Source organism: Oryx dammah, unplaced genomic scaffold, assembly GCF_014754425.2.
Source record: "Oryx dammah isolate SB20612 unplaced genomic scaffold, SCBI_Odam_1.1 HiC_scaffold_5, whole genome shotgun sequence".
NCBI classification, from domain to species: domain Eukaryota; kingdom Metazoa; phylum Chordata; class Mammalia; order Artiodactyla; family Bovidae; genus Oryx; species Oryx dammah.
In genome coordinates this window covers 69583963-69600781 of record NW_024070189.1, presented here as the reverse complement: position 1 = coordinate 69600781, position 16819 = coordinate 69583963, and the positions used below count along the sequence as shown (strand labels likewise).

Sequence of the window (16819 nt, the reverse complement as noted above, 5' to 3'; positions counted from 1 at the left end):
GTTATTCTCCTATAAAAAAGAGAAAATCTTGTCATGTATGAGAACATGGATGGACCTTGAGGACATTATGATAAATGAAATGAGTCAGACAGTGAATGACAAATACTTTATTATCTCATTTATATGTGGAATCTAAAAAAGAGCAAAATCAAATTCATAGATACAGTGTATAGAATGGTGGTTGCCAGAGGTGAAAGTTGAAGGGCTGGAAAAATGGATGAAGAGGGTCAAAACATACAGTCTTTCAACTATAAAATAAATATGTCTTGGGATGTAAGGTACAGCATGGTTAACATTGACTATAGTTGATTATATTATACTATATTGCATATTTGAAAGCTGTTAAAAGAATAGATCTTAAAGTTCTTATCAGGGGGAAAAATTTTTGTAATTACATAGTGTCCTATGTTAGCTATGATTATTTTGGTGATTATCTTGCAATAAACACAAATATCAGATCACTATGTTGTACACCTGAAACTAATATAATGTGCTAATTCCATTTATATCTCTATAAAATGAAATATGAAAAACACTTTCCAAAACAAAAAAACTCTAAATTTTGAGTATATCATATTTGAATTGCAAAAAATCAAAGAGATAATGGGGTTCTGACTTCTACTTGAAAAAGAAGAAGGAAAAATGGGGAAAGTAAAGCACCAAAATTCATACCATTCCTATTGTTCTGGTCATCAGTTCTCTTCCACAAAGACAGAAATCACATCAGTCATTCTTACAGTTCTACTGTAAGCTAGGAAGTTCTCTTGGCTTGACCTTCAAAATGTACCCAGACTAACTATACTCAATATGCTGTAACAACCTGTAATGGAAAAGTGTCTGAAAAAGAATGTATATATAGAGAGATATAGATAGATAGATATACTTTTCTGAGTCACATTGCTGTATACATGAAACTAAAAAGAGTTGGACTGTGAAGAAGGCTGAACGCTGAAGAATTGATGCATTTGAACTGAGATCCAACCAGTCCATTCTGAAGGAGATCAGCCCTGGGTGTTCTTTGGAAGGAATGATGCTAAAGCTAAAACTCCAGTACTTTGGCCACCTCATGCGAAGAGTTGACTCATTGGAAAAGACTGATGCTGGGAGAGATTGGGGGCAGGAGGAGAAGGGGACGACAGAGGATGATATGGCTGGATGGCATCACTGACTCGATGGATGTGTCTGAGTGAACTCCGGGAGTTGGTGATGGACAGGGAGGTCTGGCGTGCTGCGATTCATGGGGTCGCAAAGAGTCAGACAGGACTGAGCGACTGAACTGAACTGAACTGAACACAACATTGTAAATTAACTATACTTCAATTTTTTTAAAAAAGATGAAAAAAAAGTACCCAGAACCTGCTCACTTCTGCTACAGTCTGCATTTTTTTCCACTGTGATCCAAGTGTCATCATTTCTCACTTGAATTACTATAGGATTTTTGGGTGGATCATACAGAACGCCAAGTTGGTTCTCCTTTTTCTAACGGAGAGGGCAGATCATAGCTCCTCATTACTCAAAACCCTATCTCTTCACATAGCCTATCAAACCTTATGAGATGTGGGCCTTGTTTTCTAGCCAGCTCTGCCTCAGCCTATCCCTGGCTCGCTTTGCTCTAGAACACTGTCCTCAGCCTTTGCTCAGTCATCCCTTCTGCCTAGAACATTTTGTATCAGTAGCCAGATCCTAAACTCTCCCAGGGCTGGGCTATGTTCTTTCCTTTACCACTGTGTGTGCATTCCACCCACTTGGCTGCCAAAACCCCACAGGCTTTAAGGATATGAGTGCAAGTCTCTTGGAAGCAGTATGACTGAAAAGAGATTTTGGTCCAGTGTGTTCAGGGAGCTATTTATAGAAGACATGACTCAAGAGATTATTGGCCAAATCCCTCCAGAGATCTTGAACTAAAAATCTGATAGAAGCCAGTTTCTGCCAGGGTTTTATCCTCACACCTCATCTTTGTCCCAACTGAGTTAAGATATAGATGGGCCCAGGGTTTGAGCTGCGGGAGTTTGTCAAACTGGAATTTTATTTTTCTTAGACACTCCAAGCACAAAGTTATGGCAGGATCTGAACTGTGCTGGAGTAAAGAGATAAGAGGACCACATCTCTCATTCCTGGGGTCAAGGAAGTCTCCTTAACTACACATATGCAAAAAGACTCCTAAGGAGAGAGGCATCATCCCATAATATGTGTTGTCATCGTCCTTTTAGTTTTGCACTGGAATCCAGCTTAGCAAAAAGATGCACATGAATATCAGGGAGGGTCCTAAGGAAGTTCAGATGTGGAAAAAAGAAGTGAGATATTTGGCCAGAGGAGAACCAAGACCCAGAAGATCTGTTCCTAGATAAATGATTAGCCACCTCTTTACTGTGCTCCTCCTCTTTAGGGAAGATGCCCATACCCTTTCTCTCGAGGTGTGTATTTCTGCCTTGCCTTTGTCTTAAATAAATACACTGCTTCTCTCTGTGCCCTTCCACATGTTGTGTTGTGCTAATAATAATACACTTTGTACTTGTTTTTACAGTTTTTACCTCCTTAAAATATTCTTGCTTTCAAATGGGGCAAGATCCAGAGCAACTTTGCTTCTAGCCTCTCTACCCTGGGGGATTAGCATCTAGGATTTCTGGTTTTCATCTAGACTACTTAGGTTCAATTCCTGGGCAGGGAACTCAGGTCCTGCTTCAGAACTGCTAATTGCCATCTCTCTGAGATCATAACCTTGGTGTTGATGATAAAGAATCAACCTGCCCATCCCCCCAAATGGAATGACACACTTGTAATCTCTTTACCTTTCATGATGTTATTCTTAGAGTAAGACTATGAAGAAGTTCTAGTCTTTACACACTGATTCTTATATTTAATGAACAATTTCAAGAAGGCACGAGTCTCTTTCCATTGTTTAATAACAAAAGAAACATGTCGGGCTTACTTTATTGGTGCAGATGATAATGTGAAGCCCAGAGAAGGGAGTAACCTTGTCCAAGGTCACACAGTTCCTACAAGTCAGACCCCATCTCTGACATTTGCATCACATTTCAGTGAGTGATGAATTTTAAATTGGTTCTCCTTCCTCACTTTTAATATGAGTTCAGAAGAAAGACTGTCCCTAGCAATTCTGGGGAAATGGTAAATAATATATATCTATGGGTCTTCATAAGATGAAAATAGAGGTGCTCATGGAGGAAAGATTCATTGTGAAACTAATTACTACTATCTGTTTCCTTGACATCTTCCATTCAATGTTTTCAGATTGCTCAGCTCATAGCTTCACCCCAGCCAGGCAGAGGGTTCAATTTGTTCAGAAGAGGAAAGCAAGCCCCAAAAGAATCTGAGCTTATAGAGGAAGGAGAAGAACAAGAGAGGAAGCCCCAGAAGGGTGGGCATGTCTGTACTCTCTATGTTCCCTGCATCTTCTGCATCTTCTTCAAGGCCCTCATTACCTCCTTGTTCCTCAGGCTGTAAATGAGTGGGTTGAGCATTGGGGTGAGGATGGTATAGAAGAGGGAGGTGGCTCGGTCCCCTGCTGGAGTCCTAGCAGAGGCTCTCTGCATGTAGCTAAATATGGCTCCCCCATAGTAAAGACCCACTACAGCCAGGTGGGAGGAGCAAGTGGACAGAGCCTTCTGTTTCCCCTCAGTGGAGGTCATGTTAATTACAGCCATGAGGATCCGGACATAGGAAGCCACGACGACCCCCAGGGGCAGCAGCAGCATGATCACGCAGCAAGCATAGATGAGGTCCTCAAAGAGGGATGTGTCTGCACAAGAGAGACGCAGCACGGCGGGGACCTCACAGAAGAAGTGGTCTACCTGGAGAGAGCCACAGTAGGGGAAGCTGAAGACCATCCCTACATCAATCACACTGTCAGCCACTCCACCCATCCAGGATGCCAAGGACATCAGACAGCAGGCCTTCCAGTTCATGAGCACAGGGTACCGCAGAGGGAGACACACAGCCACATACCTGTCATAGGCCATGACTGCCAGGAGGAAGCACTCAGCTCCTCCTACCATGACCACTAGGAAGACCTGAGTGGCACAGCCACCCCGAGAGATGAACTTACTTCCCGAGAGGAAGTTGGCTGCCATCTTGGGCACCACTGCGCCCATTATGATCAGGTCCATGATGGAGAGCTGGCTGAGAAAAAAGTACATAGGAGTGTGCAGGCGCCTATCAGCCTGGGTGAGCAGGAGGAAGAGGATGTTGCTGGCCAGGGCTGTAGCAGAGGCCAGAAGGACAAGGGAAAATAGGAAGAAGTCATATGGTGAGTAGCTGAACAGACCCAAAAGGATAAAGTCTGATAGCGAGGTGTGGTTCCAGATATCCATGGCCTTGACCCTGAGGGAAAAATAAATGAGTAAACATCAAAACGAAACAACTTACCTGGCATCTCCATCATATACGTAAACTGTCTCCTGTTTCCTCTAGAGGACAGTGCCCAGCTCTCTGTCTTATCCCTGTCCTTTCCCTCTGCAGTGAAATCCTTTTCCTTTCATTTGTCCTCAATGGTTACCAAACAAGATTTGATCCTTATTTCTCTTGAAAACTAGTTAGTACGCCCCCAGAGAAAGGGGCCTAAATAATGCAAAGGGAGAGAGAGAAGGGATTTTATGGTAAATAGCTATAGGTTTACGAAAAGTGGATATGGATTTAAGACTATGAGAGTATGGGAGTTTTCAATAGAGAGTACAAGAAGGAAAAGTGTATAACAGATGTAAGAATAAATACTATTAAAAATATAAGGCTTTAATTTTCCCTTCCCCCATTTTCTTAGAGCATTTACTTTAGAGAAATTTGTAAGTTATTTGACTCTGAAATGTACACAAACATTTTAAAAGTGAAATCATCTTCTAGCTAGCTTTCAGACCCAGTAGTGTCTTTCTCAAAAACTTGAGCCTCCAATTAAAATAAATAAATTAATTAAAAAAAAACTTGAGATCCATATCTTTTCATTGCAATCATCCAGGAAGATAGAGCCCCTACTTCCCCGGCTCTGTAGGAGGGCAGGATCCTAACTTCAGCAGACACCTTGCTCCAAGTTGCAGAATTCTCTCTTGTAGTAGAATGAGAGAAGTTTATTTTCCTCCATTTAACCAACACAGTCACTCCAATTACCAGGTGAATCTAGAATAAACTCCGTGTGCCAAATGGTGCTGTCAAGTCTCTTATTTGAGAACTGGTTACTGTTTATCCTGAGAGGGTGAATATAATGGATTATCCTTGCCTGGATGTAGAAAAGAGTGATATTCTCATGTCTTTGCATTCACTTAGCAGATCACCTATAATGCACATCACACTCTGATTTAATGTTTATTCAAAAATAAAGCTGTTTTTCTTTCTCTTATACCTTTTTGAAGAGGTTTTCAGGGTAGGAAGGAGGTTTAGTTTTTTGTTATATTTCTAGAGTCAGAAAATTGTGGCAGTGGGGAGAGAAATCCCAGGACATAGTAAATTACACAAACACGCCAGCTCCTGGTGGCTCACACGATAAAGAATTTGCCTACAATGCAGGAGACCTGGGTTTGAACCCTGGGGCAGGAAGATCTCCTGGATGAGGGCATGGCAACCCACTCCAGTATTCTTGCCTGGAGAATCCCTATGGGCAGAGAAGCCTGGCAGGCTACAGTCCATGGGGTCCCAAAGAGTGGGAGATGACTGAACAACGAAGCACAGCCAGGCAAGGGAGCCAGTGGACAGCTCGGGTAGGTAGATTCCATGATCAGCACAGGCAGGAACAGTGCAGTGACCCAGACACACGTGTGGCAGAGGCACAACAGACCTGTCTGCCCACTTTGTCTCAGTTCAGAGGCTGGAGGACAGATGATCAATGGTAAAAATTTTCCCCCAAAAAACTAGGATTATCATATTTTGGTCTCTGATGCTGATAACATTTGTCACTTGACAGCAAGGAAGCATCTCTGTGTCCAGCCTGACACTATAATCTGAAGCCTGCAGTGAAACTAACTTCACATTTCTCAGTCACATTCAGTCCCTTCTCCGTCAGGTCTTCCCTCGCCTGCTTCAGCACCTACCACCCCTATTCCTTTCCCCAGAGTTCATCTTTCACTCTGACCTATAAATCTCAACAGAAACGGGTTAAACCCAAGCAATATACAAAGATTTAGTCCTCAGGGCAATGCGTGAGCAAGTGGTGACCTGAGAAATCCCCTCACAGACTCTCCTCCAACTCCATGGCTCCAAATAAAAATCTGTAGAACTAACCATCCAAGATGTTCTTCTGCTTCTTACAAAATTGATGAGCTCATGCCCCAGGTTTATATCTCTAGTTGCAGAGCAGATATCTTGGGAGACCCAACTTGCTCATAATGACCCCAGGGAATAGATAGAACCTCCACCCCAAGGAAGAAGCCAAAATTAATGACATGGCTTCAGGATAAAGTTCATTCCCCATAGCCCTGGCTCTGAAAGGCACCCCAGACTCCCTTCTAAGCAAAGGAAGGACCCATCCCTTGACACGTCCACCTACACTTCCCTCAGGACTCTTAACCCTCACTTCACCCATGGGACCTAGGAGAGAATGTGATCACCACTAAGTATCAGAGTGAATATCTAGCTGCATTCTGAAAGTTTGGTCATGGATGATGAAGTGGTCCCTGGTCAGTTAATCTATGACACTTGTACTCAAGTGATGTCCTATATGGACTTGATTGTTGGTTTTTTGTTTTCCATTCAAGAAGCTATATTTGTGCACTATGGGATGAAACAAAGAGCAGCCACATGAGGAAAGCAAAGGGTCTTTATGCAGAGCTCTCGATAGCAAAAGGGTCAGCCACTGTTACTTGCATTTTGGCAGAGACACAAAGGCAGAGGAGTGGGAAAGCTTTAGAAAAAGAGAAGCTCCACATATGCCCTGATAGGAGAATACTGGTGTGGTGAATCTGTTGGCAGACTAATCAAGAGCACCATTATTGGTAGGGTACATATTTGGCTTTTTTTGGTTGGCCTTAACTTGAAAGTGGGACAAGAAATTAGGGAAGTTGTCAGTTATTAATCAAGCCTTAGACATTTGGGGCCTATGGTTATAGAAGCGATTGTTAAGCTTCCTATATTATTACCAAAGTGAACACTCTATCTTCTACAAGACTGACTTATAAAAGACTGCCTTCCTGGCTGGACTGTTTATTATTGACAAGAGGGTTGATTTCCTTGGCAAGTTCTTGCAGTTTGTGGGTCAGAGTTCTTTTTTTATATATGGTCCATTGTCTGTATGTTCAATCTCTCAGCAGCTATAAATGTGAATATCACATTGCTGCATTTTAATATGAAAGCTGTTAAGAGAGAGTTCTAAGAGTTCTCATCACAAGGAAAAAAATTTTGTATTTATATGAGATGATAACTAAAGTTAATTAAATTTTGTGATAATCTCATAGTATATTTACATCAAATCATTAAGATGTACACTTGAAACTTATACAGTGCTATATGTCAGTTATATCTCACTAAAACTGGGAGGAAAAAAGAAGACTCACCATAAATAAGGTTCTAACAATGCTGAAAGAAAAGGAAAAAAAAAAAAAAGAAAAAGTTTGGGTATATACAATGGGTTACAATTCATCCATTAAAAAATAAGGAAATCCTGCCATGTGCAACAATACAGAAGAATCTTGAAAGCATTCTGCTAAGTAAAATACATCAGACAGAGAAAGAAAAATACTCCATGATCTCACTTATATGTAGAATCTAAAAACAAAAATAAAACCCCTCATAGAAACAGTTTCTACTGATTGCCAGAGGCTGGGAGGTGGTGGGTAGGGGACACGGTGGGAGAATTGGGTGAAGGAAGTCAAAAGGCACAAATTTCCCATTATAAGATAAATAAGTTCTTGAGATGTAAGGTACTGCATAGTAACTATACTAACAGTACTGCAGTGTATATTTGAAAGTTGTTAAGAGAGTAGATCTTAAAATTCTCAACACAAGGAAAAAACTTTGTAACTATGTGAGGTGATCGCTCACTCGCTCAGTTCCTTCAGTCATGTCTGACTCTTTGCAGTCCTATGGGCTGTAGCCTTCAGTGGTGTCTCAGATTCTTTCTGTTGCTGTAATAAATGACCACAAACTTGGTGGCTTAAAACAATTTCTTTTCTCTTACAGGTCTAGAAGTCAGAAGTATAACATTAGTTTCATTGGTTTAAAGTCAGAAAGCTGGTTGCTTCTGAGGTCTCTGAGAAAAAATTCTTACTTTGTTCAGATTCTAGTGGCCTCCTGTATTTTTTTATTTCTGATCCCTTTCTCTGTCTTCAAAGCCAGTAGCATATCATCTTCAAATCCTTCAAATAGCTTCCATTGTCTTATCTCTTCCTTTTACAGTCAAATCTTCATATCCCTCTCTTTTGTGATTCAATTTAGGGCCAGATAACTCAAGGCAGGGGCTTCCTTTGTGGTTCAGTGGTAAAGAAACTGCCTGCCAATGCAGGAGATGCAAGTCCAAGCTCTGTGTCGGAAAGATCCACTGGAGAAAGAAATGGCAACCCACTCCAGTATTCTTTCTTGGGAAACCCCATGAACAGAGGAGCCTGGTGGGCTATAGTCCATGAGGTCACAAAGAATTGTACGCAATAGTGACTAAACAACAAACACAGGGCAAACTCTCCATCTAAAAATCATTATCGTAACAAATTCAAAGTCTTTTTTACCATTTGTATTCATTTCCTGGGACACTGGAACAAAGTAACGTATACTGGGTGGCTTAAATGACAAACATTTATTATCTCAGTTCTGGAACTAGAAATCTGTAATCAAGGTGCCTGAAGGACATGAAGAATTAGTTCTGTGCCTCTCTCCTTGCTTCTGCTAGCATCAGGCATTCCTTGGCTTTAAAATGGCATTCTCCTTGTGTCCCTTCACATCATCTGCTGTGTATGCCCATCTGTCTCTATGTCCACATTTCCCTTTTTGATAAGGACATCACTCATGTTGTATTTGAGTCCACTCTTAAAAATTCTCATCTCTAAAGACCTCATCTTAGCTTGGTCACCTACAAAAGACCTTACTTCCCAATAAGGTCGCATTCACAAGCAGTGGGGACTTCAAATATTCATGATTTTTATTTATAAAAACACATGTATAAAAAGATACAATAATCATAAGTAAAATAGATACATAAAATGCCTCGTGAATAAAACAGTGTTAATGACAGATTTGTTCATAAGCATGAAATCAAGAAGGACCCTGTGTTACTGAAAGCTTGGCCTATCTTTGCACAAGTGCTGAGTCAAATCCCAGAGACAGAGTTTTGGATAAAGTAAAAAGCTTTATTGCTTTACCAAACACTGGACTTCTGCCCCAAAAAACTATGTGTCTCCACCCCAGAGAAACTGATGAGGGGTTTTATAATAGTGGATTAAAGGCGGGGTCTCTGACAATAGGGTGTGAACAGCCTTGGATTCCCTTAATCTCATCTCAAATGGTCAGTCTCCTAATCTTGATGAGTTTCTCTGGTCCCTTTAATCTTGTATCAATAGTTTCTTGGCTGTTCCTCCTTTGATTAGCAACTGTTTGGAACTCAGGAAAGGTCATAATGACTGGAGCCTTGCTGGCAAGAGATGGGTGACAGAAAGACCTCTGTGCCGGGGAGCCCCATAGGGCCCCACCTGCAAGGCTTTCTCAAGGGTAGATCCCCCATGTCTCCTATCTCTTATTTGTAGAAAAACTTTAGCCTCCAGACCCACATATGCTGTGTGGAGTTGAAACACTTTATTTTTCACCAAGCATTTATAAATATTTAAGTGAAAGGGAGGAAAATTAATAATAGATTAACATTCATAACATCAAAGCAAATCTTGTTTGAATTCCATTTGAACTGTGAGTCATTCAAGAAAGAAACCTATTTGGGAATTTCTTTCACATTCCAAGAACTCTTGAAGTTACCCACTTCTCCTCACCCACCTCGGCTGCCCCACCCATCTCAGTCACCATCAAGGGTGACTAACTACAAAATAAATCTCCAGAAGTGGAATTCCTGGGCCTAGCAATATATTTTATATTTGGGGAGATATTGCTAAATTGTCCAAAATGTATGAGAGTCCCTGTTTCTCCAGTAGAAGCATCCTCTTGCCCAGTCCAAATGGTCAACATGGACCCAGGGCAGGGATGTAGTTCTGCTGGGGTCAGAGCTCCACACAGCATATGTGGGTCTGGGGGCTTTGACTTTTGCTAACTGTTGCTAACCCTGAGGCTGCAGCTTCACTAAAGGGTGATAACCCCAAAGACTGAGAGGTTTATGTATTTATTTAGGAGAGATTAGGTAGAGATTGGACTTTCCTGGTGGCTCAGATGGTAAAGAATCTGCCAGATGATGCTAGTGGTAATGAACACACCTGCCAATGCAGGAGACACCAGAGAGGCAGGTTTGATCCCTGGATGGGGAAGTCCAGGGCAACCCACTCCAATATTCTTGCCTGGAAAATTCCATGGACAGAAGAGCCTGGCAGGCTATAGTCCATAGGGTCACACAGAGTCAGACACGACTGAAGCGACTTAGCAGTGACCCACACACAGGTGGAAATTAATGTAGTGGCTTCCAGGCAATAGCACCATGACAAACTCCTTAAATTCCTTGTCTGATGTCCCCTCTGTCTGATGATCTAGACAGAGGAACTGTAAGAATTTGGTCTGTTCAACTCATCCTTTTTGTTTCCTCTTTGTTTTCCATTCTAGAAGCCACTCTCTCCAATCATGGCAAGAGAGTATCAAAAGTGCCCAAAAAGGTTCTTAACTTTTACAGGCTTTGAGTTATGGACAGACATGTGTGTACAAAGTATGTATGTGTGCATGGGATTAGGGAGGAAGTGGGAGTCAGGAGTGGGGGAAGGAGAGTTCTTTATATTGCTTTTTATAATTTTTAAAAAAATAACACAAGACAATGTTTCTATGTTTATTTCTTCATTACACTCACAATCTTATTGGTATTTGTTGTCATCAGGGAAACAGAGGAGAGGGATGGAAGTCAACTCTCCTTGGGGACTCAGGGATTTCTTCCTTAATTATATTAATTCTAATATCTAAAAGATGGATCCCAATCCTATTTCCAATCACAGAGAACTCTGAAAATAGACTAATTTATCTGATGCAAAATCAGCACCTAAATAGATCTTTGAATGAGGGAAACAACATGGCAATAAAATAGATAACCTGGAAGAAATGGACAGATTCTTAGAAAAGTTCAATCTTCCAAGACTGGACCAGGAAGAAATAGAAATTATGAACAACCCAATTACAAGCACTGAAACTGAAGCTGTGATTTAAAAAAAAAAAAATCTTCTTCAAAACAAAAGCCCAGGACAAGATAGCTTCACAGGAGAATTCTATCAAACACTTAGAGAAGAGCTAATGCCTATCCTTCTAAAGCTCTTTCAAATAATTGTAGAGAAAGGATCACTTCCAAATTCATTCTATGAGGCCACCATCATCCTGATACCAAAACCAGACAAAGATAACACAAAAAAAGAAAACTACAGGCCGGTATCACTGATGAACATAAAATCATCAACAAAATTTTAGCAAACAGAATTCAGCAGCACATCAAAAAGCTCATACACCATGATCAAGTTGGGTTTATTTCAGGAATGCAAGGATTCATCAATATATGCAAATCAATGTGATACACCATATTAACAAATTGAAAGATAAAAACCATATGATCATCTCAACAGATGCAGAAAAAGCCTTTGACAAAATTCAGCACCCATTTATGACTAAAACTCTTCAAAAAATTGGCATAGAAGGAACCTACCTCAACATAGTAAAGGCCATATATGGTGAGCCTACAGCAAACAGCATTCTCACTGGTGAAAAACTGAAAGCATTCCCCCTAAGATCAGGAACAAGACAAGGGTGTCTGCTTTCACCACTATTATTAAACATAGTTCTGGAAGTCCTAGCTACAGCAATCAGAGAAGAAGAAGAAATAAAAGGAATCCAGATCAGAAAAGAAGAAGTAAAGCTCTCACTGTTTGCAGATGACATGATACTGTACACAGAAAACCCTAAAGATTGTATCAGAACATCACTAAAACTAATCAGTGAATTTAGCAAAGTTTCAGGATACAAAATCAATACACAGAAATCACTTGCATTTCTATATACTAACAATGAAAGATCAGAAATAAAAATTAAGGAATCAATTTCATTTACCATTGTAGCAAAGAATTAAATACTTAGGAATAAACTTACCTAAGGAGACAAAAGAATTGTACATAGAAAATTATAAGACACTAATGAAAGAAATCAAAATGACATAAACAGATGGAGAGATATTCCATGTTCCTGTGTAGGAAGAATCAATATTGTGAAAATGACTATACTGCCAAACACAATCTACAGATTTAATGGGATCCCTATCAAATTACCAATGGCATTTTCACAGAACTAGAACAAAAAATTTCACAATTCATATGGAAACACAAAAGACCCAGAATAACCAAACCAGTCTTGAGAATGAAGAATGGAGCTGCAGGAATCAACCATCCTGACTTCAGATTATACTACAAAGCTATAGTCATCAAGACAGTATGATACTGGCACAAAATCAGAAATATAGACCAATGGAACAAGATAAAAAGCCCAGAAATAAACCCATGTACCTATGGGTACCTTATTTTTGACAAAGGAGTCAAGAATATATGATGGGGCAAAGACAGCTTCTTCAGTGTATGGTGCTGGGAAAACTGATCAGCTACATGCAAAAGAATGAAATTAGAACACTTCCTAACACCATACACAAAGATAAACTCCAAATGGATTAACGACCTAAATGTAAGACCAGAAACTATAACACTCTTACAGGAAAACATAGGCAGAACACTCAATGACATAAATCAAAGCAAGATCCTCCATGATCCTCCTAGAGTAGCGGAAATAAAGACAAATGTAAACAAATGGGACCTGATTAAACTTAAAAGCTTTTGTACAGCAACTATGAGCAAAGTGAAAAGACAACCCTCAGAATCGGAAAAAATAATAGCAAATGAAACAACTAACAAAGGATTAATTTCTAAAATGTACAAGCAGCTCATACAACTCAATACCAGAAAAACAAACAACCCAATCAAAGAGTGGGAAAAAGACCTAAACAGACATTTCTCCAAAGAAGACCTACAGATGGCTAACAAACACATGAAAAGATGATCAACATCGCTCAATATTAGAAGAATACAAATCAAAGCTACAATGAGGTATCACCTCATTGTCAAATGACCATCATCAAAATAACCATCTACAAACAATAAATACTGAAGAAGGTGTGGAGAAAAGGGAGCGCTCTTGCACTGTTGGTGGGAATGTAAACTGATACAGCCACTGTGGAACAAGATATGGAGATTCCTTAAAAAACTAGGAATAAAGCCACCATATGACTCAGCAATCCCGCTCATAGACATATACCCTGAGGAAACCAAAATTGAAAGAGACACATGTATCCCATTGTTCATTGCAGCACTATTTACAATAACTAGAACACGGAAGCAACATAGATGTCCATTGATAGATGAATGGATAAAGAAGTTGTGCTATATATACACAATAGAATATTACTCAGCCATAAAAAGGAACACATTTGAGTCAGTTCTGATGAGGTGGATGAACCTAGAACCTATTATATAGAGTGAAGTGTTTCAGGAATAGAAAGATAAATACCATATTCTAACACACACATATATATAGAATTTAGAAAAATGGTACTGAAGAATTTATTTACAGGGCAACAATGGAGAAACAGACATAGAGAATAGACTTATAGACCCGGGGAGAGGGGAGGAGAGGGTGAGATGTGTGGAAAGAGAAACATGGAAACTTACATTACCGTATGTAAAACAGATAGCCAAGGGGAATTTGCTGTATGGGTCAGGAAACTCAAACAGGGGCTCTGTATCAACTAAAGGGGTGGGATGGGGAGGGAGATGGGACAGAGTTTCAAAAATGAGGGGATATATGTATACTCATGGCTGATTCATGTTGGGGTTTGACAGAAAACAGCAAAATTTTGTAAAGCAATTATCCTTCAATTAAAAAAGAAATTAAAAAAAAAAAAACTGGAACATAAACTCACCAAATTGGTAAGAATCAGAAACACGTTGGATGGTTAATTCTATAAATTTATGTTTGGAGCCATGGAGTTGGAGGAGTGTCTGTTTAAGTTTTTCTCAGATGACCGCCTGCTCATGCATTGCTCAGAGGACTAGATCTTTGCGTATTTCTTGGGTCTGACACATCTCTGCTGAGCTCCACCAAGTGGAGTGGAAGGTGAACTGTGGGGAGTTGAATGGGTATGGTAAGTGCTGAAGAGGGTGAGAAAAGACCAGAAGATGAGGGATTAAAGGTTAACAAGAAGGGAAGAAATGGATCTGACTTCAGGCTTCTGCCTATAGACTGTCAGGCTAGATACAGGGATACCTCCTTGTTATCAAAGGTTGTCAGCAACAGAGACTGGAAAGATGGTAATCTTAGCTTTCTTGGTCAAAATTGTTATCATTGCTTATTTGTTCTCCAGTCTCTGGACTCAGCTCCAAAGTAGGCAGACAAACCTGTTGGGTCATTACCACAAGTGTGCCCTCATCAGTCTGGCGTCCATGGTTATGCTTCATTCCTGCCAGTGCTGATCTGGAATCTACCTCCCTGAGCTGTTCTCTGGCTCTCTTGGCAGGCATATCTCTGTAACCTACCATGTCCTAGGATTTCCCTGTCTCCTGCCATGATCTTCAACTCTGGACAGTTTATTTATCACTGCTGAGATGAAAATGGCATTGTGCATGTACATTGTCCTACACCTGGAGACATAAAAAAATTAAATATATGATTAAGCCCCATCCATACCCACTATCAGTCACCTATAGGGTGGAACCAAGGCATATGCGCAAAAACATCTTCTCAGATGTTTTAGAGACATAAACATGACCCTGGTCATGACCACAGCATCCCAAGAATCTCACTCTTGCTTCTTTTTTTCTATTCATAATTATACTCCTATCTCAAACTGTTTCAAGACTCTTTGTCTCTCTTTTTGCACCTCTCCAGTTTTTATTAGGGGAAATTCTTGAATTGTAAATGTGACATCACATAAGACAGAAGGAACACACTCCAAGAAAGCACCCCTGGAGGCCCACCACTTTTGTACAGTGAGCAATGATTGGTCCTTCCTTGGTAAATTCAATGGGTGTCACTGAATCTTGGAAGAGTCACTGCTTCTCATCAGTTTAGAGTGAACTGAGGTTACACACCAGGTAACATGAATGATATACAACCAGGAGACAGATGTGTCTAAGTCCTTGCCCTCATATATACCAGAGTCCAAGTAGCAAAGTGGGGTGAAAGGTTGATCTACATCCAGAGAGGTATTTCTGAGGTTTTGAGGTTCTCATGATGCATTTGACATAAAACTTACTTCAGTGGCAGTACCTGCTGTGTTGGGAAAATATAATTAAAAACCAAATGTCCTCCCTACCCTGAAAACCTTCCACAAAGGTAGACGAGAAAGAAAACTGTTTTATTGTTGAATAAGCATTAAATCAGAATGTGATTTGCATCACAAATGATCTGCTAAGAAATTGCACAGAGAAGGAATATCAACCTTCTATACAGCCAGGTGGTGACAAACTATTACATACATGCACTCAAGATAAACAATAACTAGTCCTCAAGGAAGAAGTCTTGACAGCAACTTTTGTCAGATTCCATGCTTAATTCATATGGTAATTGGCATGATTCTCTGTGTTTGTTACTTGGCTTTTTCCAAAGGAAATACAGACTTCTCACAGGTTTTGACAAGAGATGGTTCTGCAGCTTGGAGCAAGGTGCCTGCAGAAGTTAGGGTCCTGCCCTCCTACAGAGTGTGGGAGGTAAGGATTCTATCTTCCTTGACGATTACATTTCAAAGAGATGGATTTTAGATGCTTGAGAAGACATTCCTGATTCAGAAGTTTGGTTAGAGATTATTTTACTTTTAAAAGATTGATATAGTTTATCAATTCCTGGGCTTCCCAGGTGGCACTAGTGGTAAAGAATCCATCTGCCAATGCAGGTAGACGTAAGAGATATGGGTTCAATCCTTTGTTCAGGAAGATCCCCTGGAGGAGGGCAGGATACCCCACTCCAGTATTCTTACCTGAAAAATCCCTTGTATAGAGGAGGCTGGTGGGTTACAGTCCATAGGGTCACGAAGAGTCAGGCACAACTAAAGCGACTTTGCACGCATTCACTTACCTTATCAGAGACATAAAGAAGTTACAGTTATACTACTTCTAAGTAATTGCTAAAGAAAGAGGGAGGTAGGAGTCTTTTCCTTTGTTTTCAAATTGGTTTGTCCTTACATCTATTCCCCCCTTTCCCACCTCCTCTCTCTCTCTCTCTTCACACCCAAGACTCACTAGAGGAAGAAATTTTCCTCTACTTGTCTAGGTTTTCAGGATGGTCTAAGAATTAAATTCACCAGATACACATTTACTGGAGAAAATCAAACAAAGGTTTAATAACTTTCATATGTGGGAGAGACCCAAGAAAAGTGATTAACTCACCAAAAGGACAAAAGTGAAAGTGGAAGTCCCTCAGTCCGACTCTTTGCAACCCTGTGGAAAGGACCTCACCTTCAATACTATCTTAGCTTTCAATACAAAAGAGGATGCTGGCGGTCCTAGTTTGTGACTATTCACATGGTGATGAAAAAGCAAATGTTTGGTAAATAAATGTTTGCTGGGCTATGCAGTGACAATGGGAAACTGAGTGACCTCTGATCTCTAGGCCCCACCTAGAGTCTGCTCTCACACACAGGTACACTGAGTCCATGCTCTTTGCAGATTTCTCTTTT

General features: G+C 40.4%; 1 protein-coding gene across 1 annotated transcript; it reads right to left on the bottom strand.

Annotated features, from left to right (window-relative positions):
- Positions 1-3395: 3395 nt before the first annotated feature.
- Positions 3396-4328, bottom strand: LOC120864530 (olfactory receptor 2M3-like). The gene has a single exon (XM_040241594.1). It carries the CDS (start codon positions 4326-4328, stop codon positions 3396-3398), a length of 933 nt encoding a protein of 310 aa, XP_040097528.1.
- Between the last annotated feature and the right edge of the window lie 12491 nt (positions 4329-16819).